The 27,492-nt window shown below is 43.8% G+C and overlaps 2 protein-coding genes across 22 annotated transcripts in view; both read right to left on the bottom strand.

Moving 5' to 3' along the window:
* The window catches only part of MADD (MAP kinase activating death domain), a 77,746-nt gene extending 63,995 nt beyond the window's left edge, over nucleotides 1-13,751 (bottom strand). For all 13 annotated transcript variants that reach the window (XM_068400232.1, XM_068400229.1, XM_068400226.1 and 10 more), the window contains exon 1: nucleotides 13,720-13,751. The gene's annotated coding sequence lies outside the window, so the exon portion shown is untranslated. The remainder of the gene's footprint in view (nucleotides 1-13,719) is intronic.
* Nucleotides 13,752-15,927: 2,176 nt separating this feature from the next.
* NR1H3 (nuclear receptor subfamily 1 group H member 3) overlaps nucleotides 15,928-27,492 on the bottom strand; it is a 31,306-nt gene continuing 19,741 nt past the window's right edge. For 6 of the 9 annotated variants that reach the window (XM_068400239.1, XM_068400237.1, XM_068400236.1 and 3 more), the window contains exons 3-10: nucleotides 25,417-25,686; nucleotides 21,793-22,001; nucleotides 21,371-21,550; nucleotides 21,180-21,272; nucleotides 20,821-20,920; nucleotides 19,162-19,275; nucleotides 18,240-18,334; nucleotides 15,928-17,853 (exon numbers count right to left, since the gene is read on the bottom strand). In XM_068400239.1, coding sequence (XP_068256340.1) covers nucleotides 17,707-17,853; nucleotides 18,240-18,334; nucleotides 19,162-19,275; nucleotides 20,821-20,920; nucleotides 21,180-21,272; nucleotides 21,371-21,550; nucleotides 21,793-22,001; nucleotides 25,417-25,686 — 1,208 coding nt within the window. In that variant the 3' untranslated portion in view covers nucleotides 15,928-17,706. The remainder of the gene's footprint in view (nucleotides 17,854-18,239; nucleotides 18,335-19,161; nucleotides 19,276-20,820; nucleotides 20,921-21,179; nucleotides 21,273-21,370; nucleotides 21,551-21,792; nucleotides 22,002-25,416; nucleotides 25,687-27,492) is intronic. The other 3 variants (XM_068400240.1, XM_068400242.1, XM_068400241.1) reach the window with 3 other exon arrangements.

The raw sequence follows: 27,492 nt of genomic DNA on the forward strand, positions 1-27,492 counted from the left end.
TCCCTCAAACCTAGATGTGGCCTAGAGCAAGAATGATCTCCACAGTCCCAAACGACTGCCACCTCTAACACTTTTCTGTGAAAATGTAGAACTGCATGCTGCAGTTTGCAATAGCGAAAGTTTTTCTTGTAAATCATACACAAAATAAATGAAATTGAATAACAATTGAAGTAAAAAAAACCAGTATCTTCACCATTTACTCTAGATACCCCTGCCTCCTACTACAGCTACTTTCTCTGCTCATTTTATAATAGAAAAATCCTCTTGGCACAAGTGGTATTTTACTGCAGCACTACTATTTGTCAATAACTACACTTAATAGACATCCAGAATTCAGTAAGCACTGTAAAATTGTTCTTTCCAATCCCACCAGTCACACTTCATTGAATTCATGAAAGAGAGGGAAAAAATCTTCAAAAGTAACCAAGTTCCATATTACCATGTTCCCTACCTACATCTGAAAACAATCTGAAAACAGAATTTTCTGAAACAAAGGTCTCAGAAACTCTAAAATCAGAGATGCTCAAACTGTACTACAAGTTTATTGAGCATCCCAATGAAAGCATTAATAAAGTTATTTTATATTAAAAAAAAATAAACTGATTGCCTTTTGGGACATATTCAGAGTAAGGCTTCTATTTCAGTCATGTTTACATCCTAAGGCTATCACAGAATTCAGAGAATTATTATTACTGTACTAAAATATTTCAGTTCTGCAGCATAAAATTTAGGGGTTTTTTTTGTATAAAAGTACAACAGATTTACTAACAACCTGTAAATCTCAGCAAAATTAGGTAATTTTCTTGATGTTTCTCTCATTACTTCACAATCAAAAGTTAGTTAAAGGCACTGTAACTGTCAGCATCTTGCAACCACATTCGAAGTCTAGCAACATATTTGCTTTTTTCCCAGCCCTTCACATTCCAGGTTCAGAGTTGGGGAAGTTTATTCATTAGCCCTCCAAATACCAGTAAGAACACAAGCACACAAAAAAGTATGTATACATTTATCACAAAAGGAAAACCATACTCATCAGTAAGTATTAATTATGGAATAATAAACTTAAAGAAACCTTAACCCTCACACACACACAAAAACCCCACATTTTCTAAGACTCTGTGGCATGGTTTCAGTAGATCCTCAATTACAGCTGCTGTAGGTTCCTAAGTGACAGCACTATGAATTACTTTCTCTGAGCAGCAAAACTTTTATAAATTATCTTCTCTGAACAACAGAGAAAATACAGACATAGGAAGCAAAGCTCCTGTTTCTTCATTTTAACAATATCCTTGAAAACATTGTAGGACCTGTCCTGCAACAGCTCTTGATCCAACATATTCTGCAAATATCTTGGCGTATATAAACTTGAGAAGAGCAAGATGAAATTGGGATGATCAAGTGGATCTTTTTGCCTTCAGTTTGAAGAACTACTTAATCTGTTTTCTTTCCAAATAGCTTTACCCAGAACTCTTCAAGGAACTCACTGTTCAGTTACAGATATGGGCATAGGAAGAAGTTACCATGAGATAACATAGAAGTATGACTTTGAGGAACTTCTGCTCCTCAGTGGTAACAAAACATATGTTCTTCCTCTACAACAGAGACTATCCTACCCCTCAGTGAAGGTGGAGAAAGTAAACTGCATTCACAATGGAGTAAAAACATATGCAATGACTATAGAGTAACTGAGAGGCTAAAAGACCATAAAAGATTATGGTAACTGGTCCATACCCTGTGGTTTTTCTCCTATTCTCTAGTCTGAAGAACATCTCTTATGACTGCAATTCATTACACATCTTTCCCACAGTTCTGCAAAGGAGCTAGTTGAGGTATGCAATATGAAGACTTCCATCAAAACCATAAAATTTTCAAAACAGCAGACCCATACTAGGAACATATGCAGGGCTTCCAATGTCCTTGGAACGGCTGAAGCTGCATACAAGCAATGGCATGCATCAAAGTTCCTGTCAGTTTTTAAAAAAAAGATCTGAGCACTTTCCAAGATTTCTGATTTCCACTGCAACGCAGGGAGACCAGACTGATGCAGATATTCTGCAGGGGCTTCTGCAGTCTTCTTTATTTGGTTACTTATGCTTAAGAAGGCCATAGTTACAGTGAGACACAAAAGGACAAAGGCTTTCTTTTGGAAGATGAAGTTTTGTTGGATTGGAGCAAGAGGTAGAAGAATTAGAACCAAGTTTAGGTGTTTTGCCTTCCCCCATTCAATCCCTTGCTTCTTCACAGGTCTAGTAATGGCTGATAACAGCAATTAAAGAGCATTAGATCAATATTTGTTGGAATTCACCTTCCTACTCCTGGCTGGAATCAGACACCACAGTTGACGATGTGTATACACCAACACAAACAGGCATTAAAGTCCTGCCTCTCTCTCCCTATCTGCCTGAAAGCTTGCTTTCAGGCTGATAGGGAGAGAGGCAGTCCTTCCCTCCTCTGTGCTGGTGGAAGTGCTCGTTCAAGTTACATGGTGAACCAGGTTGTGGAACTGATATGGACTAAAACTAACACCCTCCCTTCTCTGTCTTTGCCACTTTTGTTTTTACTAGGTTATTTCTATGACTTGGTTCACCAAGCAGCCACACAAATGCTTGTGCAGGCACAAAGAAAAGATAGGAGCATGCAGCCAAGGGAATCTGCAAAATTTGATTGAACATAATATGATCACAGAACTACAGATGACAGCATCTCTACAGGCAATAAAGAGGTAAAGTAGTTTCTTTCTCAGAGATTTGCTATCATCCTTTCTCTAGCTCCTAGATTATACACACTAAGTACATTAGAACAGAAAGAGATCAAACAACTGAGAGATATTTCCACTTGGAACTGAACAGAGAGATTATCTTGACTCTGAGATGGTATAGGTTTTGATGTTGATAGTCTCTTCTCTCAAGCTCCTTTAACTCTAGATTGCTTTTTCTGAAAAGGTCTTCTACAATGTGCTTTCTCTTTCCAAACACCTTGAAACCAGCCCTTTGAAGGCTGAATCCTCAAGCAGCACTTGAGAGGAAACTTCCTGTAACTTCTACTCAAGAAAAGGAGAAAAGCAAAGAAGTGAAGGCCACCACAGAAACATACAACACAAATATATCACATATCACAGAACACTATAGTTTAAATAAGCACTCATAAGGACGGTGAACAGGTTGGTGAGAACTACCACTACCCACATACTGTAGCAGCTGTCAGCAATACTCACGAACTAGTAGAAATAGACACAGTAGCCTAGACACAGACAAAGGCCAGAGCCAGAACTACCCACGGCCTACCAGTAACTCAAGAAAAAAAGTGTTCAAAACAACAATTCTATTACTGCCACTCCTCTACATTTCAAAATTCCTCAAACACCCACACTTTAGGTTGTAGCACAACTTCTTAGAGGACAATCTGCATGGTATTCTGCAATTTAAAGTCCTCCCAGAAATAAAAGTCTGTATAAACACACACACACTCATGAAAAGCACCATACCACAGAACAGATATGGTAGCATGAAAGAACTGCAGCAGACTTTTTATCAGTTTAGAGTCATCTGTGTCAGACGATACCCAGCGTTAGTCCCGAGAGACATGAATTGTGCAGCACCCCTGTCTCATCTACCCCTTGGAGTCTTCAGTCTTTTTAGAAGTGTCTTTTCTTTCTAGACACAAAGCTAGAGGAACAAAGTCATTTAGACAAAGAATAACTTGAACACAACAAACAACCCAACTTAGCTCACTTACTGTCGTTTTCCTCACACAGAGGTTTCCAGCTTTGATAGGCCAGCCTTACACTCAACTGTATGATAGTCAGCAAGTATTTAAACCATCGCTTGAAAAAAATGATACAAAGACAGCAGAAGGGTATTTTCCAACAGCCAGATGTTAAGCCTTGCTTTCCTTGCAATTCTTCCATAGTTTAGGATGGTACCAGAATGAGGCCTCTCCTTCCATTATCTCCAGCTTTTATCTGGTACAGGGATCATACTGCACAGTTCACCAGTACATGGATACCTTTAGAATATAAATCTGGGTCATACAATTCAATTTACTAACTCACTGAGTGAAAAGCATATAGTGGGACATTAACTTATAAGAGAAAAAAGAGGAAGACATGAAAAAGACAGCAAGAATTACAGGACAGAAGCCACATGAATTCTGGTTCACTGAAAACTTGCCTTGTGAAAGACCAGATTTCCAGCCATGTCTAGAATGGAAAATTTAGTTCCTTTTGAAATGTCCTTGGAACATCCTGAATTTCTCTTTATTCTCAGCCAAGACAGTCTGTACTCAGTTCAAATCTATAGTCACTATGCCTGACCTTACTGCATTGTTTACTGTGAACTCAAGATCCATACCAATCGGACTAAACTGAAAGCTGAAACAAACATAGATAGGGCCAGGAGTTTCATGCCCACTTTTTGGTTGATTTATGTTTCCTTTTCTCACACTACACACCTTGAGTATACTGAGACAGGTATCTGCTAAGCTATGAGAAATAGGTGCAAGTACCTCAGGACCAGCCAACCTCACCTGTGTGGCCAGGAACCCCACTTAACTCATTGTGGACCTGGAATAAACACAGTTTGAGGCACACTATGAACTATTCATGGTAGATTTGACCTGTCTTTAGACATTTTAATAATCCTTATGGAATCTTTACCACTGAAATGTTGGTTACTTCTTCTGAGTCTGTTTCAAGTGATTCCAGCCATTATCTCTGGTATAGCACATGCTATTATTGCTTGTGCAAAGCTTTCAAAGAAGCAGACAAGCAGTCCCCATTTCACATGAGCCATTTTACACTTCTGCTGCTTAACAACTATATCAACATTAAACACTGCTTGTAGTTTTATACATAAAAATATGCAACATTCTAGGAAGTCCATTATCCCTATTATCCAGACACTACAGTGGTTCTACTAACACAAGAAACACAGATGACAGCGCAAATGAGTCGAGAACACCCCCACACCTTCTGCAGAGCTTGACAGAACATGGAACAATTTCTAAAGTCAGACCTGAATGGACTTGCTATACTGGTGCAGCTACTTTGTGTGTTACCATCCTCCTTGGCAAGGCAGCAGTGCATGCCAATGCCGTGAGTCCTAAAAAGATACCAGCACTTTGGCACAAAACAAAAAGAAAAGGGAGGGGGGGGAGGCATTTTCAAAGCATTGCAAGCATGCCTAAAACAGACAATGGCATATTTATCTACCATGGTTAGTCTATAATATAGGTGTGGTTCTGTGAAATGCCTAGGGATAGTTCCAAGCATAAGAAATCACACAGTAGAGAACAAGAGTGCAGGCAGATTCTAACGGCATCCTCCCTGGAGCATACGCATCCCATGAGCCAATAAGAGTTCCTTACGGAAAAAACAGCAGATGCATGATGCATCCCAACTGTTTCCACTTCCCATCTATCCATAAAGCTCGAGGGAAAGGACAGACTAAATCAGATTAAAGAAAATTAGAGAATTAATTGTGAAAAGAGTTTTTGGTAATACAAAAAGACATCCTTGGAAGCCCTTCTGAAGAATGATAATAATTTAAAGATTCCTTTCTTTCCTACTACAGAATGATATTATCTCTTTGCCTTCTGAAAACAGTACTGACACAGACAAACATCTTTAGCCTCCACATCCGTTTTCCAGAACAAAATGGAAGTAGCATGGACAGGGATGCCAACTAATAGACTGAACATAACCAGAATTAGTTCACAAACAGAAGTATCATGCCACACAGACAGGAACCTTTTTGCAGCATCACAGAGTAAAGGCTGGACTGATTCAGGTTCTTGGTTGCTACAGTGACAGATTTCCCCATCCTTGTCATATGCTGGCCCTTCAGCGTTGCCTCCTCTCTCCCCCCTGCTTCAGCCAAATGCTTGGCTAAAGCAGCCTGCTGTACATGCAGGACCACACAGTCACCACACGTGCACATGCTGTGAAAACAGACGCACAGGTAATCTGATTCAGATCAATCTCCATAGCAACCCAGTCTTTAGTCCCTAGATCTTAGCCTGTCGGGTCTATTTTTAGAGCAGCTGCAGCGCTCCGCCCCCTCCGCTCCACCACCAAAGCTCCCAGCGCTGCCCACACTACAAACAAGCTTCACCCAGGCGCAAGGACTGCCTGGAGCCAACGCTGAAACATACACCCCCCGGCACCTGCGGGCCCCCAAGCCAGATGTGACAGCGTAGTATCTGCAACACGTTAAACGCCTCCCAGTCGGTGAGGTTTTCCATATCCATGAATACTACGAATATCAGAAGCCGCTATTGCTCACGGAAAGCTGAGTACCAACGGCAGCTGACAAAATCCGCTTACCCAGGTACACACAGGATGCTTCCACAGGCATCCGCTGCAGCTGCTGCTTTAGTCTTGCGCAAAAAGGACGTGCAAAAGGACGTGCAAAAGTGTGCCAATGCAAAGGTGCAATCCTAACAGGAACTCGCAGGCAGCAGCAAATGCAAAGGAGTGGTCCCAGCAGTACCTGCCCCACAGAAGCCCAGCTGTACCCACCAGTAGATATTTGAAAACCATGCAGCTGGGACATTCATCTACTAATTGTTTAAAAAAAAAAAAAAAAAAAGAAAAACAAAAAGAAAAAGAAAAAGAAAAATCAAGATGAATGGCCTTGAATGAGCCATGAGAGATAAGCGTGTGAGAAAGAATGGCATGCAAATCCTGTTATCCATTTTATTCTACTACACTCTTGGGGAAAACCATCAACTAATGCAGGAGAATCGTACACTTTCACAGTACTCTACTTGCTAATAGCAAGGAGATGACAGATTTTAGCCTCATCCCCAGTTCATTTCACACACTTCAATTTAGGTTAAAGACCTTACCCTCCTCCTCTCCTTTACTGCCTGAAACACCTCTCTCATCATCCTCCCTGCAGCTCCTCATAGTGCAGAGCACACAGAGCACCACTCACCATCTTCTCATAGAACATAAATTCTGGCCGGTTCTCCTGCTCTACACGGTTTGAATTCAAATTCAACTTTTATTTAAAAATAATCTACAGAGATTTGCATGAGAGAACAGTTACACAGGAGCTTTGGCTCCCTGCCCTTCATGCTTTTCAAGGCTGTCCTTTTTTTCCCCTCCTTGTGCAACATCACCATCACAAAATACAAGAGCCTTCTCATCTCTTTCTACCTCATCAGCTTTTCACTGATCCTCAAATCTCCAGCGTCAGCCATTCATACACTTTGCAAGGTGGGGGGTGCAGGGAAGGGGAGGCAAACCAAAACCTACACAACACCCCTGAACTGAATTAGCCTCACCTTCTGCAACCACTACAGCATTTTCCAAACCAGAACTGCTTTTGGCTTGAGCTCTAAATTAAGAAATTTTCTCACTGCTTCTGAGCACAGCCTAGACCCCAGCACCCACAAGATGCTTCCATTCCCAGCCCTCTGCCCAGTCCCATTTGAGAAGGAGGCCACAGTTCCCATAAAGCAGGCACCAGCAGGTTTTTTCTAAAAGCCAAACACTGCAAACATACAGCCATAACAAATTAACAGGAAAACAACAAAGCATGTGACATTTGAGAGAACTGCTGGATGCAGCTGCAACTGCTAAATTATTCAGTGCTTTCCTTGCCATGGCGCCTGCCCAGCCACAGTAAGCAGCTCCAGGCCAGGAGCTCAGAGCGGAGACTTGTACAAGAGGACAGCAGGTAGAAAAGACACACCACATGCAAACAGTGAGGAGCGCAGCAATGACTAGTGGCTTCTCCTCTCACATAGGTTTCAAGCTATTCAGCTACTCATTTAACAGGTGACATCACTCATGGCATCACCACCATCTGGAGACGGGACACACAGGGACAAATGACAGGCTCACTGGGATCCCAACAATAAATTCCAGCCATTTATAAGGCAGAAAAAGGGGACATACACAACCAATGTGGAAATGCTGAAACATTGCTCAGGATAATGAGAACTGGAAAATAAAGAGAAATATTTGAAATAATCCAGTTATTTGGCTGTTGTTAGCACCACAGAACTGTTACTCAGAGCCTCACATCTGTTTTGCCTCATCTTAGAAACACTGAGGCTGTCTTCCCACGTGTGCCACCTGCCTTGTTACTCCTACCCTCTACACAGCTTCCTCTCCATCAACACTGTGGAAGATCAGAAATTGCTACTCTCAAACCAACCCTACTACTAATCTTGGTGATAAATCATAGTGATAAATCATAGTATCAGCTGGTCAAAACTGAAGGGAAGTCAAAGAGAAAAGCCCATTTTCTCTCTGCTAGAGCTCTGGGACCCGAGAAGACCGTGTTTGGGAGACTCACCCACATGTAAACATCGGAGGAAGAAAGTTCTGAGCAAAGAGGGGATAGGAACCGCCTCAAGCAACTGTTACGGCCAGCAAGTGACAGAACAAGGGGTCCTGAGAGGACCTTCCAGACATTGGCAGTCACCACAGCAAAGGAAGGAGGGAAAACACAACACCTGCTGGATATGTCTGAAGACTAATGAGAGAAAGAAGGGAGAAACAAGGTGGCCTAGAGGACAGAACAGGCATGCTCAGCTCATAGCTCCAGCAGAGCACAGTTTAACCGCTCTCAAGTAGAAACAGACATGGCAGCAGAGTGGCTCAGTGTTCGTGGATGAAGCAATTTTGGTGACTACCTGTTTTGATTCTTAATCATCTTTATCACAAAAAGCCCTCCTCTCCTCCTGCTATCTGATGAGATGCAAACGGGCAGAGGCAGAACTCCCCATCTCCTGCCACAAAGGCCTTTCCAGAGCAAGTACAATATACCCAGGCAAGCAGAGATCCAGGGAAGCTGGTGTCAAAGCTATGGGCAAGAAGACTATCGAACAGTTGACAGTGGGAAATTCAGTCAGAATATAAAGGGAAGATGGACACAACCATGGTGCTGAACTCACAGACGTCACAAAAAAAAGGAACAGATAAGAAAGGCTGCTCTTCTCGTAAGATAACACACAGTTCCTGGAGGTCATCAGATACATTACTGTCAATCTGCGTATCTTTGTCCCCTGTGTAAAAAAAAAAGGTTAATTTCCTGATTCTCACAAATACCATTTAGAACAATTGTTTAGAAACTAGTTACAAACAAAACAAAAAGGAGAGATCTGACAAACATCACAGGATACATCAAAGGCAACATGACGACCAGCCCCGCTGCTGTGAAATATTGAAGGCTGCGGAAGAAACAGAAAACCATGAAACTTTGTTTCTTGCTGCTACACTGATGCATTTGCTACAAGAAAGACATAGAGGTGCTGGAGCAAGTCCAAAGAAGGGCAACGAAGCTGGTGAAGGGTCTAGAGCAAAAGTCTTACGAGGAGGATCTGAGGGAACTGGGGGTATTTAGTCTGGAGAAAAGGAGGCTCAAGGGAGACCTTATCACTGTCTACAACTACCTGAAAGGAGGTTGTAACAAGGCAGGTGTTACTCTCTTCTCCCAGGTAACAAGTGATAGGACAAGAGGAAAGAGCCTCAAGTTGCACCATGGAAGGTTTAGATTGGATATCAGGAAAAAATTCTTCACTGAAAGGGTTGTCAAGCATTGGAACAGGCTGCCCGGGGCAGTGGTTGAGTCACCATCCCTGGAGGGATTTAAAATGAGTAGATGTGGTGCTTAGGGATATGGTTTAGTGGTGGACTTGGTAGTCTTAGGTTAATGGTTAGACTCGATCTTAAAGGTCTTTTCCAAACAAAACAGTTCTAAGATTCTACGATTCTGTTACTTCTCACAGCGATCTAGAAACACAACAGTCTCTCATTTAACCACAATGCCTAGGAACACAGCATGAGAACTGCCTCAGCATAAGTAATTTAGGCATATGTGAGCAGCGCTTCTTACCTTTAAATTACTGCAAGGGTCCTGCTAGTAGCAGTGATTAAAAGCAAACACAACCTCTCACAATTCAGTGGTTTCTGGGCACCAAAAGGCACAGCCTCCCCCTCTGGGAGTTCTCCGGTGTAAAGATTTTAGAGCTCCTGACAGTACATGGGTCATTTCTTCAGAGTTTTGCTGGGTTTAGGGTTTCAGTTGGTTATTCTAGTTCCAAGAGACAAATCAGGAGCACGTTTCTCAACCATCAACAGTAATTTTCATGTGGTTGACAGGTTTAAAGGCCTCTAGTGACAGAGAATCGAATCGCTCTAAAATTATTTTCTAGCTCAGACAACAGAGCAAAGACCAGCTGAATTATACAGGCTCAGTTACAGTGAGTGAACAGTAGGTCGTTGTAGCAGTTTTTCATAGCTTTTGAGGTGGAGAAGGAAAAGCAGCAAACCCTTTCGTCATCAAAAGAAATATCACAATTATTCCACAGACTAACAGATTATCCCACTAAAAAACATTCCCTTCTAATTGATGCCTCAGTTGTTAATTTTTATTTCACCTCGTGTCTTGTTAGGTCACTGACCATGCTTTTCCTTCATGAAAATTTATACCTTGAGATAGACAGGGATCATTTAAACTGGGGAAGTTATATTAATCTTGCACATCAAGCTCTTACATTCTTGTTTCTAAATCCTTTCCTTGTTGCTGCAAATCCCCAATCAGTAGCTGCATTCTGTATTCTCTACTAGTGCGTTGAATAACAACGTCAAAGCCTTTCTGCTAAGGGGCTGCCCAGAAATTTAATGCAGTGTATCTTAAATGCAGGCATAACAGGGCCAAAGGGCATTTGCAGGAATTAATCTGTGTTGTAACACATGCATTGCCTGTCTCCTATTCCTTCCTAATGGAAAGTAAGTGAAACATTCAATTCTGTACTTGATTTTAACAAAAAAAGTATCAATTTCCATCTTGTAAGCATGATGGCACTACACACCTAGTTAAAACACTACAGTGTGAAATGACAGCCAAGTCACTACATTTTAATCATTTGTTATCCACTCTCATGCACTAAAACTCAAACATTATTTTTTTCCCAAAAAAATAAAGTAATTTCTCTAACAAACGTTATCTGGGAAGAAGTATCAGAGAAAATCTATTAGCTCAAGCACTGTAAATTAAAAACTGTGAAGTGATTCACAGCAGTACTTGTGACTTGCTAATTTAATACCAGAAATTTTCATAAATATTTGTTTTTTCAACTGACTCATTGCAAAAGATATTAAATAGACCAGACTTAACATCTTTCCAGAGGTATGTCTAGTACATCCTGTCTATACATAACATGAATATTTGATATGGCTTGAGGTGAGTGGGAAAAAGCTATAAATGATGAGCCTCTGTGCCGCTCACCCCAAGCCAGATAAAATCAAAGCCAACACTAATTTAATACAGGAAGATTATATGAAAAAGTGTTTTAGTAAGACTTGCGATGCACTGATGCCTCTGCCATTTCTACTGAACAATCAATCCTGATACTCTAAAAACTAAAAAGCTGCTTTGACTAGGTGAGTGAGGCTTACTGTTAAAAACCCTTGAAACTTTTATTTCTCAGTCTCCAAAATCGTTCTGAAACAGATTGAAGCTGGATACCCTGTCTGCTTTCAAAAGAATTACAGAATGGTATCAAGGCTGAAGAAGTTTGCCCTCTAGAATATTTACTTTATGTTTTTCCATGAAAACTTTAAACTAGAAGACTATTTTTTTGCCAGTTGCTACACAGCCTTTGGTTCACCACCATTCATAGCTTTGGCACATAATACATACATCATCAAAATACATCTTGGCCATATTACACATTTTGTATGAACAACATTCTTTCAATGTGGACATTATTTTCCTTTTTGCCCATCCAGTAAAACTAGAACTGTTTTAAAAGTAGTAATGATGTGGAAACTAATGCAGTAAGACTCTGAAGCTTAGAGCTTGAAAGCTGTTAATTTGGTAAAAGCACAGAAGTCCAGACTTGCAATACAACTGCAGCACCACTGGACAGGCATGTGCAAGATCTTTTAGTGTGGACATGGCTATATTATTTTCCAAACAAAAGTGTTCCAGAGACTTGCTGATGATTTTGCACTTTATTAAACACACAGTTAGATGCTTAGTGAGTGCGTATATTAAATTAGGCCCAAGAGCTATGCATTTTCTAACAATACAACGGTAAAGCAAAAGAACTATTTTACAGCTAGAATGATCGATCAGTTCAGTATTACATAACATGCTACAAGGGGATGGCCAGATTAGATCCTGCAAAAACTACGTTTTAGCTATGTTAGATGTCTGAAGTACTCTCTCTGATGCGTCAGGATTACAATTTTCATTAGTGCTGAAAACAGCAAGTACTTTATGTGCCCATCCAAAACAGTTCCCAAGGTTCAAGTAGTATAAAGTCCAAAAATGGAAACACTTCCCAAAGAACCTATATTTGGATGACTTTGGTTTGGTTACATGACCCTCAAGACAACCACAATACATCTTCCCCCACTTCTGTCTACCAGTAACATCCTTTTTGCAGATAAGTGATGCTGCAAAGAGCACAGCAAGGACACTTGAGAGCATACCAACAGAAATGCTGTCCTAGAGTTGTTCTGAATGTAGAGAAAATGGCTGGCTTGCCCAGAGAAAGCACAACGTATTGCCAGATTCACAGTTCTACCCCATCTCCATGGGGCTGCAAATTTATAACGTATGTTATTTTGTGTATGTCTGAAAACAGTGTGGTATATGGAGGAGTTCGGCAAAAAAAAAGGGAGAGAAGAAAGCCAGACAATAAATCAGTTTCCTCCAAGGCTTATCATTTCTCTAAGCACTTCTTTATCATGACTCCACACAAATAGTAACACAGACCAAGCTTTCTCACCCTCCTCCGCCTGAAAATAGAAAGTGAGCAACAGGGCAAGGTGGTGACACCCGTTTCTAAGGAGAAAATGCTCTTGATGTATAGGTTACTTCATAAGAAATTGCCTAGGATGAAGCGGATTTCCTATTCTATTGTCTTGAGGAGTAACAGGATCTGCTGTTTACAAACCAAGGAGTAAAAGCACCTTTCCAGTCACGTTACTGCAGCGATACCTTCGCAAAGCTGCACACCTCACCTCCCCAAAGGAGGTCAGTCCGTCCTGCGCCTCCCTTTACCTGCCCGAACTGTCCTGCGCGCTTCCTCCCGGCGGGGAGCGAGGAAAAGCCGCTGGGAGGCCCGGGCCCGGCCCTGCCCGCCGGGCGTCCCGCCGTGCAGGAGGGCGCCGGGCCCCGCACCCCTACACCTGCTGCCGCCGCTGAGCCCCCTCCCCGGCCGGCCACGCCGCCATTTCCAGGCCGGCCAGCCCCGGCGCGCCGCACTCCCCTGCTCCGCTGGAAACCCGCAAGCGACCCCCCGGGGGCTGCTGCTCGTTCCCTCCCGCGGACCGCCCCGCCACCGGCCGGCTGCCGGCAGAGCCCCGCAGCGGCCGCGCCGCACAGCGGGCTATCGAGGCGAGCGGCCCCGCACACCCCTGGAGCCAGAGCCCCGGGAGGATGGAGCAGAGCTCGGCCAGCCCCGCTCCGCTCCCCGGAGCGGCGGGCCACCCCCTCTGCCCCCTCCCACAGTGACCTTGCGGAAGGGCTGGCCGTACCCGAGCATCACCACAGCGCCCAGCCGACTGGCTGCGGCAAAGCCAGAGGGGCGGGGAGGGCCCTACCGCCAGCTGCCCGGATCACCTCAGGCAGCGCCGGCCGGCCGGGCTCCGCGCTCCCCTGCCCGACCCACGCGTAGCGGCGCTAGGGCAGGCTCCCCGCTTTTGACATGTGCATGCACGCCCCCGCGCCCGGCCGGGCCGTCCCCCCTCACCTGCTACCCCGCCACCGCCCCGCGGCCGCTCTGCGCCGCCCGGCCAGTTCCGCACCGAGCGCCAGGCGCGGAACGCGCCACCGCCGCCCGCAGGGAGGGAGGAGCGAACCACTCGCAGCGGCGGCGGGGGGGAGACACCTCACCAGCCTCCCGCAGGGGGCGCTGCAGCCGCCTCCCGCCGCCGCTCCCGGTGCGGCGGAGAGCGCTGCGGGCGCGCGCGGGGAGGGAGGGGGAAGCGGCTCGCGCCCCGCGGCCGGGCCGGACCGGACCCGCCGCCCCGACGGGCGCCTCAGAGGCGGCTCCGGGCCGGGCCCGGCCTCTGCCGCCACCCCGGTGCCCGCTCCTGCCCCGGCCCGCGGCGGCGTCACCCTCAGTCGTTACCCGGGGACGGTGAGGGGCAGCCGTCAGGCTGGAGGCGAGATGGCAGGGAGGGGGAAAAAGCTGCGTGGACACAGGTCTCCAGAGCAGGCCGCGTCCAGCCCAGGCTGGGTGAAGATAACCTGGATTCTGTGATTCCAACATTTCTGCTGCACGAAGCATCGAATTACTGCTCTCATACCTCGTCCTGGCAGGCAGAGGGTGAAGCCTCACACCAAAGCCCGGCTCCAGGCAAGCATGGCAAGCGAGAGCCCGGCTCCAGGCAAGCATGGCAAGCGAGAGCCACATGGAGGAAATGCTGCCTTACAGCAAGAAGATATGGCGCTGCGTACTTTCACCCTGCATGTGTTGAGCTACTTACATGCCGATTTGCTACTGGCTTCGTAAGATTGCAAGAAAATGTGGTTATTAAGAGGTTGAGGTACAGCTTTTTTAATTCCTTCCAAGCTCCTATAAAGCAGTACACTGCACAGCCAAATCCATTTATTAACAAAACCAAAATTACTAAAATAAACCCAAAATACACCCAAAACTACCGCAAGTATCCCAATGGTTTAAAAAAAAAGGGTGCAAAATGGTGAAGCACTTGATTTGATATTCCACATCTATACTCTGCCCCTTGTAGAGGAATTGGGATTTTACAACTACACCCATCTTTTCTTCCTCCCCCTATTGATCTGAATAGATTGTGAGAAAACACAGCTGCTGTATAAGGGTACACCTTATACATATAGATATGTATATATAAGGGTACAACAGGAAACACCACCCAAGACTGTAGTTCAAGCACCCCATGATTTCTCCAGTGGCCAAGTTAGCAAAATTAATTTGAAACAGATAGGGTACAGAGACTTAGAGCAGCAGGACTGAGTCTCAAGCCCAGGTTGCATTTTGTGAATATGAAAGTAACGAAGGGCCACTGATCTCAAGGAAAGTTCTTACCCCGTACCTGCTTACTGGAGTTCCCTGGGCTAACCTGGGAAGCTGCTATAAAACTAATTCTGTACTGATTTGCACTTTAAAAAAAATGAAAATGTGAAAAAAAAAAAAAGAGAACGTGAATATGTAAACAAAGAGCTTATATTTGATTACATGACAATGCAAAGGGATGGAGAAGCCAGAGCCAAGGAAAATCACTGTTTTCACCACTGCCATCAACAGCAACATTATGGGATGTACCTTGAAAATCAAAGTTAAAAAAACAAAGCTAAAAATGAAGCTGCAGCTTCATTACCACTGCCTCTTCTGACTGTTGGCAGCTTCATTCTGTAGTAAATCCTTGGAGTAAGGCCCAGCTGCCATCTAATCCACGCAAGGCTGGCTTGAGTTCTGCTCATTACTCCCCACCTCATGTCCTGCTGCACTCTCTTACAAGCCTATTCCTATTCCCTCTTCCTCAGGTTTAGTAGTTTCCAACTTAAATTTTATACTTCAGAGTAATGCAGAGAGTTCAGCAGAATAGCCTGTGGTGTGAAGCCTTGCTGAACTGACAATTGCTTTGCTTTCCCATTGTGGCAGGGGATAGTCAAGTAAGTGCTTGTAGCTGTACAAGGTGAGGTATGCACAGATAATTCACGGTCTCTATGACATGCACTTAATTCACTTCCAGCTATTTGCCAGCTCTGGCACACAGCAAAGTGCATAACAAGCTAAAATCCCATTGCAGAGGCCCAAAGAAACTGCCTGGGGTTGCACTGCTATTTCTTTTTCGTCACTTCATGCTTCTCCCCAGACTATATACTCACTTTCCTATCAGCTTTGAGCTTGTTACATCAAGAACTTATTCTACCCTCCTCCGGTCTAATGACAGCGCATCAGAGAATGCCAAAATCCTGTATTAGGCTTTATTCTTTTATATAAACATTAACATTTCTCAAACAGATTAGTTAAAAATACAGATTTAAACAAGAATTTTTGCAATTGCAATGAGTTATAAAAAACAACAGATTATTTTACAGATTGTTACAAGTGCTTTACAAAGGTGCAGAGTGAAGGCCAGTGGCAGGGGACCAACCTCAAGTGCAAAATGGACACGATACCCTCACCATGGGCATAGCGCTCAGATACACAGCCAAAAAAATAAACCCAAAAAACAAACAAAAAAAACCGAGCCATGTGAACCTAGGCTCTCGGGATGCTCACCGGGCAAGCAAAAACAGACCCCTGTGACAGAGAAGACTCATGAGACGAAGCTACCAGGATACTTAAGGTTACATCTCTGAGATCAGCCATAAAGTGTTGTTTCTTGCAAAATAAGGAACATGTTTTACAAGTGTATTTCTCTTCTGTCAGACAAAATATTGCTGTAGAGCCTAAAATACTTATGGATATGGATACTTAAGAACTTGGGGCATAAATCCAGTGTGGATCTCTCAGTGCCCAAAGTGAAGAAAGGATACAAGACCCAAGTGTCCTTCTAAAGCAGCTGACACTCCTCATACAGGAGGGACCTCCATATCCCATGACCATCACTAAAACCTTGAGCAAGTACCTTGGAAAGGCTTTGGCAAAAGGAAGAAGATGCAAGTGGATCTGGTTACACCCAATATTCCTGCAGCCCATGATCTGAGAGTTGTGCAGCCCATAGCTTACGCAATGCCCACATATTTCACTAAATGCAGTGTGTCCTCTCTCCTTGGTCAATACATCTTCACACCCACCTTGGAATACATACCACATGATCCAAATTCTTGGAAGTTTTTGAGATCCTTCCAGCACACCTACCTTGCCTAGGTACCAGTCCTTCCCACCTTTCTTCTATTTCACCCCTAAAGACAAAAATCTATGTCCTGATTTGTTTTGAACTAAAGTTTTCCAGCTGTTAGCAAATCAAAGGTAAAATGAACTGGCTGAGAACCACCATGAGATAAAACTGCAATGTATTACATTAAAAAAATCCACTACTTTCTGCCTGACATCTTTCTGATGTACAAGTGTTCCCTACCCAGAGGGCCTCCCTATTGGACAAAGGGCACTACACATCAGAGGAATCCTTTTTCCAAAGGAGGGCCAGAATGAAAGGGCAGCTCTAGAGATGAAGTCTCATAATCAAGAAATAACAACTACTTCTCTTGGAATCCTTGTAAAGGGCAGCACATACAAGAGATTTTATTTACAGGAAACCCAGTGAAACCCCTAGAACATCCACATTGACTTCCCTGAGCTCCTCAGATCCAGGTACAGTGGGGACCCTGCAGAAGCCTTTTGAGCTGGGTTACTCTCAATAGAGAGGGTTTGGCAAGTTCCTGCAAATTCATTTTCATAATCAACAAGAGAGGAGAGGATCAATGGGCAAGCCCTCGGGACATGCTTAGAGAAGAGAAAGACTCTGAAGAAAGAGGTGTATGTGTGTGGGGGGAAGGTCTTCATTTCTACCGTTTTCAGATGTTCCATGTTATTCCTTTGGGGTACGGGCACTACATTGAAACCAACCCCCCCATCTGATCTACCCCAGCTGCCTCCTGCATAGTCTCATGACATCATTGAAACCCCAGGCTCATCACTGCCTAGCCCAGAGTTCAGTGCTTTGCAGAGGGGAGGCTGGCTTCTCGTTAGCAAAGGCTGGGAGATGGCATTACATCAGCATGTCAGTGCCCTGGGAGCATGCAGTCACTCATGCACATCCCAGATTTCTGAGAGCAGGGGAGGGAGTTTCTTGTCCTGCAGCCGAAGGGCAAACACCTGTTCGGAGTGGACACTACTTAGTGTCCGAAGACTGACCAGCTTCATTAACATGCGTGGAAACATCAGGCGGTCCTGCAGAGTCAGACAAATAGACAGCTGTTAGTAAATTCATACTAAAACTTTACCACACCAGATGATGCATTGTAACAACAATCCTAACTTCCTCTAAACCCAGCATTCTCCAGGAGGCAGCAGTGTGGAGGAACACAAATACTACACCATGTCCCAAAACTCAAGACTCTCCACACTAGCTGAACTATAAAACATGATACAGGACAGCAGGCTCTGACAGCTCACAAATCCCACATTTACAGTGGCTACCAAACAGCCACAGAAGGGAAGAGCATGACAGTACAGGCAGCAAGAGACCTGTTACAGACACTACTGCAGGAACTGTGCCTGCATAAACACAAAATCAGTTTGCACCATCATCGGAGATGTTCTGGCCAGGGACTTACATTTGGTCTGTTGATGCAAATGTAAGAATGAAGGGCTTCCACATAGGTGTGCTGCAGCCTCTCCACCAGGGACTGGTCCTGCACATTCGGTCGGTCTACCAAAAAGCAGGTTAGAAGTAAGCTGGTGACCACAGCCAGCTTCACTGAATTTGACATCCCTACCTAACCCCAATCCCTTAGTATGGTCTCTCCCCAAAACCTCATCTAGCATTCACCCAGCACAGCTGGGAGAGTTCTCCATGACTGCAGCAGCTATGTTAGTTTTCTGTAACTGTTCTTTCTCAGTCATGTCTACTGCACATGGGGAGTCCGATCTGACTCCTATAGAGGTGGGAGGTTAGAGAGACCAAACAGCACTAAGTGTGGTCTGATGTTCCTGTCCCAGTAAAGATGAGAAGCTGCCCATTCAGAAGGGAATGGGAAAGTCTCTCCAGCAGCTGAGCCAGTTAGAAGACAGGAACAATGGAGAAAAAAAAAAAAAAAAAAATCATCTTTCAGGTCACAAGACAGAAAACAGAAGTACAGAGTAGAGGCTTCTTTGCAAAGCCCTGTCCTGGCCCAGAGCAATACTGGCCTCACATCTGGAGTGCCTTTACTCGAGCACTAGATGTCACTCATGCCACATGACCCACGTCACACCGGTGAAGTGCCAAGTACATTAAGAGGACAGTAAAATAGCAATTTCTACATGAGGAAGATAAACATTGGCTGATTTTTCTATACGCTTTTCCAGCAGTGGGGAATCTGATTTCCTCTGGAGGTGGCACTAGAAAATTCAGAATATAATGAATACCCTAAGCAGAAGTAGTAACACGCTCCCTTTATCACTAGACCCTATACACCCTCTATTACTCCTCTTCAGCTTGTGACCTAAGGAAACTCTCCTTTCTTTGCAGCTCTTCAGATCTCCCTAGCTTTTTACCTGCAGAGAAAATGTTGATGGCTATTAAAAGTGCATATTCAGCATCGTTGAGCTGTAACTCATTCATTCCCTTTGAGAACTCAAAGATGGGGTTAATGAACTCAACCTGCAGACCTGCAACAAACAGAACAGAACAAGGTGAGGCAACGACAATTCTCTCCTCTCTCTCTCCCTCCCTCTCACAGAATAAGCTGCCAAAAACCCATCGCAGCACACCAGGGAGTGGGGAAGACAGGCAGGCAGGCAAAAACTCTTACTTCATGTTCCAAGCGTGGCTGAAACCTCCCTTTACCTCCCACCACTACCGGTGAGCACCAACAACAGCGACTGAGGAGTCGGGCTCTAACTGTAAAGTCATGCTATTTCTGTGTTTTCTTAGAGCCTTAAATGCCCCACAGCACATTACTAGGCAACAGCTAAAGGAACACGACATCAGCTACCAGTTAAGTCTGTCAAAAAGTCAGAAGTACAACATCAACGCTTTGCACTCTCACACCATCACCTCCTTCAAACCCAGCAGCCCTCTTGCTTTCAAAGAAAGCTTTAATCCCATGCTCCAAGTTCATCTGAAGTCCATCTGAGCTGAAAATACATAGTTCCAAGAAGTCTGAACTATGCCACTTTCTTTAGCTCAGAAAGCTCAAGAGAGTTGAGGCAGAGCCTGACTTAGGCTTCCAATCACCTCTTGATAAATGCAGTCAGACAGAAATGCATTGATATTTCTTGTCATAACATACAGAGGCCACTGTCAAATCAGGTCTCTGTGCTATGGCTATGTGCTATACAATCATACTGAAAACTTTAGGCCTTTCCCCCAAAACAGCATCCAAGTTTCTAATTTTCTGCAGTACAACTGCATCAGAGAAGGATGAACAAGATGGAGAGAATCTTTCTGGCTACCCGCTTTTTGCCTTCCTAATAATCTGAAGAAAAGGCTACCAGGAATAACATCGAAGAGGAAAGCTGTATATAAAAGTCATCTCAAGTATAAATAGCTACCCGAGGAATCAAAAAAGAACAGCCAAAGTCTTGTTTTCAGAAATACTGAAGATACACACTTCCTGTTACTTCACCTGCAATTACAGACACTCATTGCTCCTGGAAAAAAAGCCTTCAGAAATCACATCACCACAGACCATCATATATTGAGCTGATGACACGTCTAAAGCACTCTGCAGGGATCTTCAGTGAACAGTATAGACTTCATATCAACTGAAATGTAATCACACTAATGTCATCACTCAAAGCATGCATCCAGATTAGCAAGTGAAGTACTTGCAAAGGAGAGAAGGCTGGGTTTTGATTTGCTGTGATTTGATACAGCTCTAAGACCACATGTCCACATCAGATCTCTACCAGCAAGGAAGTTCACACCAGCTGCTAGCCCTAGGTGCACCCTTACAGAAAGATTTTCATACTGTAGGAGTCCAAGTTTTCCAAAGCAAGTTCACATCTAAAAAAAAGACATGAACTGAGCTAGTATGACATGTTAAAAGCAAAAAAAGGTTTGTGGGGCTATTGGTCTGGTCCTGTTCTAAAGCTGAAGTCAGGTGAGAGGTTTAAGGCCCCACATACTATTTCCAGCAGCCCACATTAAAAAGGAAACAATGAAAGAACACAAGACACAGGGAAGGAGGAAACACCTGTCTAATGCACGACCTGCTTTGGCGAAGTCATCTCGATTATAGCTCAGGTCCTTAAGAAAGGTGATGCTCTCGATCTCTGGATTGTAGCGCCGAGATGTCTCCAACAACATCACCTGAAACCAGAAACAGATATACTTGATTTGCAAACAGGAAAGAACGTTACAACATTGATAATTTGCTGAGTGTTAGAGCATCTCTGAAAAAAAATAAAACAACCAAACAACAAACAAAAAAAAACCAAACCAACAAAAATGCCACAAACACACACACACCCTCCAAGCAGTTTCTCTCAGGGTGCTTAAAAATTCCAAGGTAAATTCTGCTGCATCCTTTGCGGTGTCTGCTTCTGGGAAGGGGGAAACACCTGCTTACCACTACCAAGGCTCTTGCCTCGCTCTCCTCCATGGCCTTTTGCCAGCATAGCCTAGCACTGCAGTAATGGTTCCATAGCTGAGGTCCTTCAGCCTGCCATTCCAAAAAAGGGATGGAACCAGTTCGCCAGGTGGGTACTCCAAATTCTTTCATCTCTGCTACTATGTATTGTGGTGGAGCCAAACTCTCACCTCTATGGTAGATGTCTTCAATAAAGCGATCTGATCTTCCCTGGTGAGCTCCAGGAAGCCAGGTAGTTGCTTGGCAAAGTCCACAATCTCTTGCACAGAGATAATTGCAAGTTCTGTAAAGTGAGCAAAACGCTGCTGCCTCGCTTCACGGTTGTTAGGGTCAGGAACTTGGGGCCACGGCTGTGGGAATGGGAAGAGACAGCGTATATACATGAAAGATGGATCCGGGGCAGAAAGATGAGAAGATGAAGTGAACAGAGAAACAAAATGAGACACATTGGACATCCTTTGCTATTCTTTACAGAACTTTAGCCCACAGATGCAATGCCTAAGTACCTCTGTTCTCCCAAATAATTTATGCCAAACGCCGACTCCCCAAACTTCACTATTTCTTATTTTGGGTACACTGGTAGAGTTTTTACCGTCACTTTGAGCCTGTCTGTGAATGAGCGCTGGTTGCACTGCTGCTGAGCGGCCACAAGCTTTTTTATCATGCTCAGTTGTTCATCCGTCAGTTTGTGGGAAGGGCTTGGCGGATTTGGAGGGTCTGGACGCACCACGACTGTCCGAGCCTGATCGTCTTCCTGCTTCTTCAGTTTCTTCAGTCGGATCTGTTCTTCAGACAGAACATCTAAAGCAGGAATAGCCAGACAGATCAATCATGACAAAGGAGCATGCTGGAAACCACACTAAACACAGGGTAACATGCTATGGATGGGAAGGCAGAGATCACAGCTGCCTGCATCTGGTGTATCAGAGTGTACAAAACACAGAGAGCAAGCAGTGATGCTTATAATTTATCTCCCTCTTTTCCCCACTTTAAGTTGTTCCATTGCCTTTCTTTTAATCATACTGTCATGCAAAGTGTTGACAAAAGACAGAAGCTCCCTTCATGATGCCCTGCAGATCTCAGAAAGACAACAGTGACTTTCCCTATTGAGCAATTCCCAAAAATGTCATAAGATTCCAACAGGTGCTCTCTTTACATGCCATGGTGTGTCCATTGTATTTTATATTATCCTGCTGTTGTGTCTTTTTCCGATATTGCTAAATTAACAGCTTGTGTCATTTCATCTTCCTCTTGAGAGGTCAGAGTCAGTACTGGATGGAGTTTGAGACTGAAAGGACCATTTTCTATACAGCCCATCTGCAGCAGACTGTAGAGCAGTAACATACCACAGGATGAATAATGAAAGAATAGTTTTGTACAAAATGTACTTAGGACCACAAGTCCCTTAGGAGTAGGGCTAGAAGTCTTGTTCAGTTGTGAAGTCAAAGGATATGCCATTTAGATGTAACACTGTAAGGAATAAAATAACTTGGAGGCATGTGTTGTGAAAAATCTTATTGGACCAACTGCTCATTAGCTAATTTAAATACAAAAACCTGTTAACAGCCTATAACTAAGTCAACTAAAGAATTCACTGATTTGAATGTAGAGGAGGCTTGTTGTTTCTTTAAGTCAAAGCTGCAAAAACTATCTGCAAGCTGCATCCAAAAAAATGGAAACTACCAGACATACCTGGATTCAAGGATTACCTTGAAGAGAATCATCTTGTGAGTTAGTGATGAAAGAATGTCTTTGTTTAGCCCACACCCAGGGCTAAACAATAAGCAGTTGTTCTATCACCCAACATCCCCTCCCAAATTGAGAAACGGAATTGGGAAAAGGAGGGAGACTCGTGGGTTAAAATTTAAACAGATTTAATAAAATAAGGAAACCAATATCGATGCTAATACAAAAGACACAAATTATACTTAGCCCACAGAGTGGTGGCAAGTCCCTCCAGGGACAGCAATTGTTGAGAAGAGAGAAGGAGAAAGAGGGAGGGAAGAAGAAAGTAGAGCAAAGAGCCCCCTCCATCCCCAGCAAGCTTTCCCATTTATAGTGAACATGACATTAATGTTACAGAATACAGCTGTGGGCCAGCCTGGGTCAGCTGCCCTGGATTTAACTGCTAATGGCTTTGATCACCATACCCACAGCTGGCCACCAACTGAAACAAAATGTAACAGAAAATTGATTCTATAAATTTTATCCCCACAAAACCAGGACAGAACAAAAAAGGAGAAAAGGGACTGACTGGAAAAAAATAACATCTCTTCAGGAGCAAAGATTAAAAAAAAATAAAGCTGGACTTTGCAAACAAGATTTTAAAAGTGCTGAAAGATTCTTTGGCTATTTTTTATGCACAGGTAACAAGGAAACATGGCTGGCTACACAGGAAGGCAGGCCCCAAAATTGAACAAGTATATACTTGCACCTCTCAAAATAATCATGTTAAAAATTAAGACAAGAAATGGAGAACTACTGTGAGAGAGCATTCTGAAATGGACAGTCCATGGGATTGGAGGGAAAGATGAAGAACATAGCACATTCAAGTTGCGAGTAATCTTTATCCCCGACTTCCAACAGGGAGGAAGCGTGCACAGGTACACACATGCACAAAAATTACAGTTCTAACAGCAAAGACATTCAATACAATTACCAAATTAAGGGGGATCTGTAAGATTAGAGAACGCTAGTCACAGTGTTAGTTTAAGAAGGTAAGTAATCAATCCAAGTTATTACAGTCTCTCATCTTGGGACTCAGAAGCACAAAGAATTTATAGCCGAGTAACAAGTTACCAGATATTACTGAATCTTGAAAACTGCCTATGTGCAAGCTTCTATACCATGCTAAATTCAGAGCAATCTAAGTTACTCGGTTTGCCATGAAAGAACTATTTTACCTCACGGTTCACACTGGCTTAAGAACAACAAACTAGCCATGAATAACTTCAGCCTGGGAATTAGAGGAATGTTTCCAACAATCAATAGAGGGAAGTTCTGGAATGACCTTCCAAGTGAAACAGCTGGAGGAAAAAGCCCCCAGTTTCTGTCAAGATTAACAAGGAAAATTTGCAGGGGGGATTACAGTGTCAACAAGAATTGCCAAGCAGCTGGCAATAGAAACCAAGGACTCCTTTTGGACTAATTTTCCTGAGCTGTCTTCAACATAAGACAATGAGTAAACACAGAAACACACTGAGGCTCTCTAGTATCTACCTGCAACAGAACAGTAGCAAGGTGGACAGGTAGCCTTGCTACGCAGCTTTTCAAGTATGTCTGTTTTGTAGCCCTCAGGAGCAGGGAGAAACAGGGCAAAGACAACATATGTAACGCTGATCCGAACCAGTGTGACAAAGATACTGAATACATATGTTAGGTGTGCCATGTTTCATGTTGAAAAAAAATGAACAGCATGTTTCCTTGGTGCAGCTTACTAGGACTTACTTTTTGCATAAGTATTTTTATAACATGTTTCTGAAATACCCTCTGTTCCTCACTGTTCTGGATGTCATAAAAGGAGACTTCACACAGATTTAACATCAACCAAGCATCCATTTGGTCAGCCTTGGCCAGCAACAGGATGAAATCCGGATGCCTTGGCAGAGGAGGGCTGTTCCTGATATGTGAGCAGGAACATTGTTGAATGCTGAAACAGCAGCCTTATGGCTTGTGTGAGAAAAATAGAGTTCACTAAAGGGAGCAATGAGATCAGGTCTGCACAAACACAGCTGCAGTACTGTGGTGCTGCCCTTTGACCTCTGTCACAAGCTCACAGTACAAGGCAAAGGAAAGTGCCTGTTGTTCAAGGAGCACAGTGACCAACCTTGCAGCCCTGATCACAAGACAGACAGAAGCCTGAGTTTACTTACACAGTTGACAGTATACCGAAGAATGCGTAAATCTTAGTTGCGAGTCTTTCCTCTGATGCCATATTGCACGAGTTCTTACAAAATAGCGCGCTGTAGGAATATAGCAGGGCTGGGGATCTCAGCACACCAGTGTTGTTCCACTAACAGCCTCATCTCTCCACATGATCCCTGCTAAGCTCTCAGTGACTTCCCACACATTCCAGCATGCAGCCTGCATGGCTCACATGTGACCTCCAAGCACTCACACTGCCCCCTTCCTTACACCCATCAGCCCCCAGCCCACCTCCACATGCCTCCTGTCCCAGCACCACAGTGCTCCCGCCGGCACCATTTCCTGCACTCACACTGCTCCCGCATGCCCGCCTCCTGGCACTTGCGCAGCCGGCACTCCTGACACTTGCGACGCATGTACATGTCCATCTCACACTTGCCGCCATTCTTGCAGACGTACTGTGCACCCTTGATGACACTGCGGCGGAAGAAGCCCTTGCAGCCTTCACAGCTCAGCACGTTGTAGTGGAAGCCAGAGGCCTTGTCCCCACACACGCTGCACACTTCATTTCCCAGCATCTTAGGGGCTGGGCCCTTCTTCCGCTTCATGGGGGGATTTTCTACTGAAACGAACAGTGCCAAGGAAAAGGGAAAAAAAAAAAAAAAAGAAAAGAAAACCCACATGCATGAGGGAAGCACGGTGTTTGCAGCTGACTGCCCCATTCCTTACGATAACTGATATCCTCACTCAAACCCACTATCTCCCAAACACATGAATGAAAAGATGAAGTCTCACATTTCACAGACTGCCCTTCTGGGCAAGCATATCTTCTGCAACAAACCAACAACTGACATAATCCAAACAGTTTCACCTCAACTATATAAGGAGATATAGCTTCACACTTGTTCCCCTCCAAAATAGGGTGAAAGAGACAAAACATGCTCAGGTCAGATGTTCTTCTGCACTTTCCATCAGCAGGAGTGACAGATAAGTTACCAACATGAGAAAGAGCTGCAAAAACAGTTGAGCTGAAATCCAAGACTGTGCAGAAAGTAATTTTCATCAGAATTCACCTCCAGTTCTCTTCTATTCTCTGCCATACTCACGCACAAGTATAAGGAAAAATGGCTCAGCAGTCAAATTGTGACAGAAAACCAGTGCTGAAACTGTGACCCTACAAAAAGCAGATTGAGTAGGCAATTCCTGTTACTGGAACACTTGGGAAAGCTGTCAGACAGAAGACGGCAACTTTGTGGAGTTAGGGGCAATGAGCAGGGAAGCAGCACGCTGCACAAGCTCTGTGAACCTTTGGAGTCCTGAAGTCATCATTTCTTCTTCAAGAAGAGTGCTTTCCCCCCTCCTAAAACTGAAGCACTCTCATACTGACAGTTCATTTACTAAACCTTGTTATTCCATCAGAAACACAGGACCTTCACTACTGCCTCACATTTCAGACAGTCTTGTCCAGTAGCTCCCAGTTCTTCCTACATCATTCTGACAGATCTTAATCTTGTCACTGGCTGTGCATTCTGAAAAAATCTTTGGTCTACTCCAACTCATCTCACCTTAAGCATTCCAGCCAAATGCTTGCCAATGTTATTTATATATTGCCTCCCTATTAGACATCTCTCTTTTCATTCCATTTAATTCTAGTCATGTTGGCATCTGACATGTCCTTCTACACAGCTCATAGTGCAAGTATTTTTCTGCGTGTCAGGTATTATAGATTCTTCTATGGCAGCTGTTCATAAAGATTCCAAACAGCATGTTTTGATAAGTCTCCACATTATGTTTAGATATGCCTGGAAAGCCTTGACACAAGTTAATTCATAGGAATTGGTCTGCAGGACAAGGCTGCTGCATCTGCTGATCAGCATCAGGGTTACAATGGCACATCTCATTTTCGTACGTATCGTTCTAGTACTTCTATGTTTACTCTCAGATACGCTTACTATTCTGCTCGAGTTCCTGAAATGGTAAACAGTTTTAGGTCACTCTCAGAAATTATTATTAGTGTTCTTCACTACATATTGATTTTCACTGTCTTAAGTATCTTGGTGTTGATTTTCAATCCCACTGACTTTACAGAGGTCTGGAGGTCACTCATTTTGGCCTGCATTTCTCATTGCAGATTGGACAGCAGGAAAATGTCATCAGAAAGGTTACGTCTCCGATACTCCCCTCGCTCATTCTACTATATTTCTCCTCACGCAGTCTATTACCAAGAGGAAATTATGCAATGCTTACAGTTATTTCAAACTACTTAGTCTGTCATTGCATATATATTAACTGGTATAATAACTTTGCATAAGACTCAAATGATGTTCATATGTTTCTGAGGGATAGCAGAGTAATCCAGTGACTTCCACAAGATGGATCTATCTTGTGGATTTCTTAGCTGTCTTTAAGATGTTACATAAACATCTGA

Source organism: Nyctibius grandis, chromosome 4, assembly GCF_013368605.1.
Source record: "Nyctibius grandis isolate bNycGra1 chromosome 4, bNycGra1.pri, whole genome shotgun sequence".
Lineage (NCBI taxonomy): Eukaryota > Metazoa > Chordata > Aves > Nyctibiiformes > Nyctibiidae > Nyctibius > Nyctibius grandis.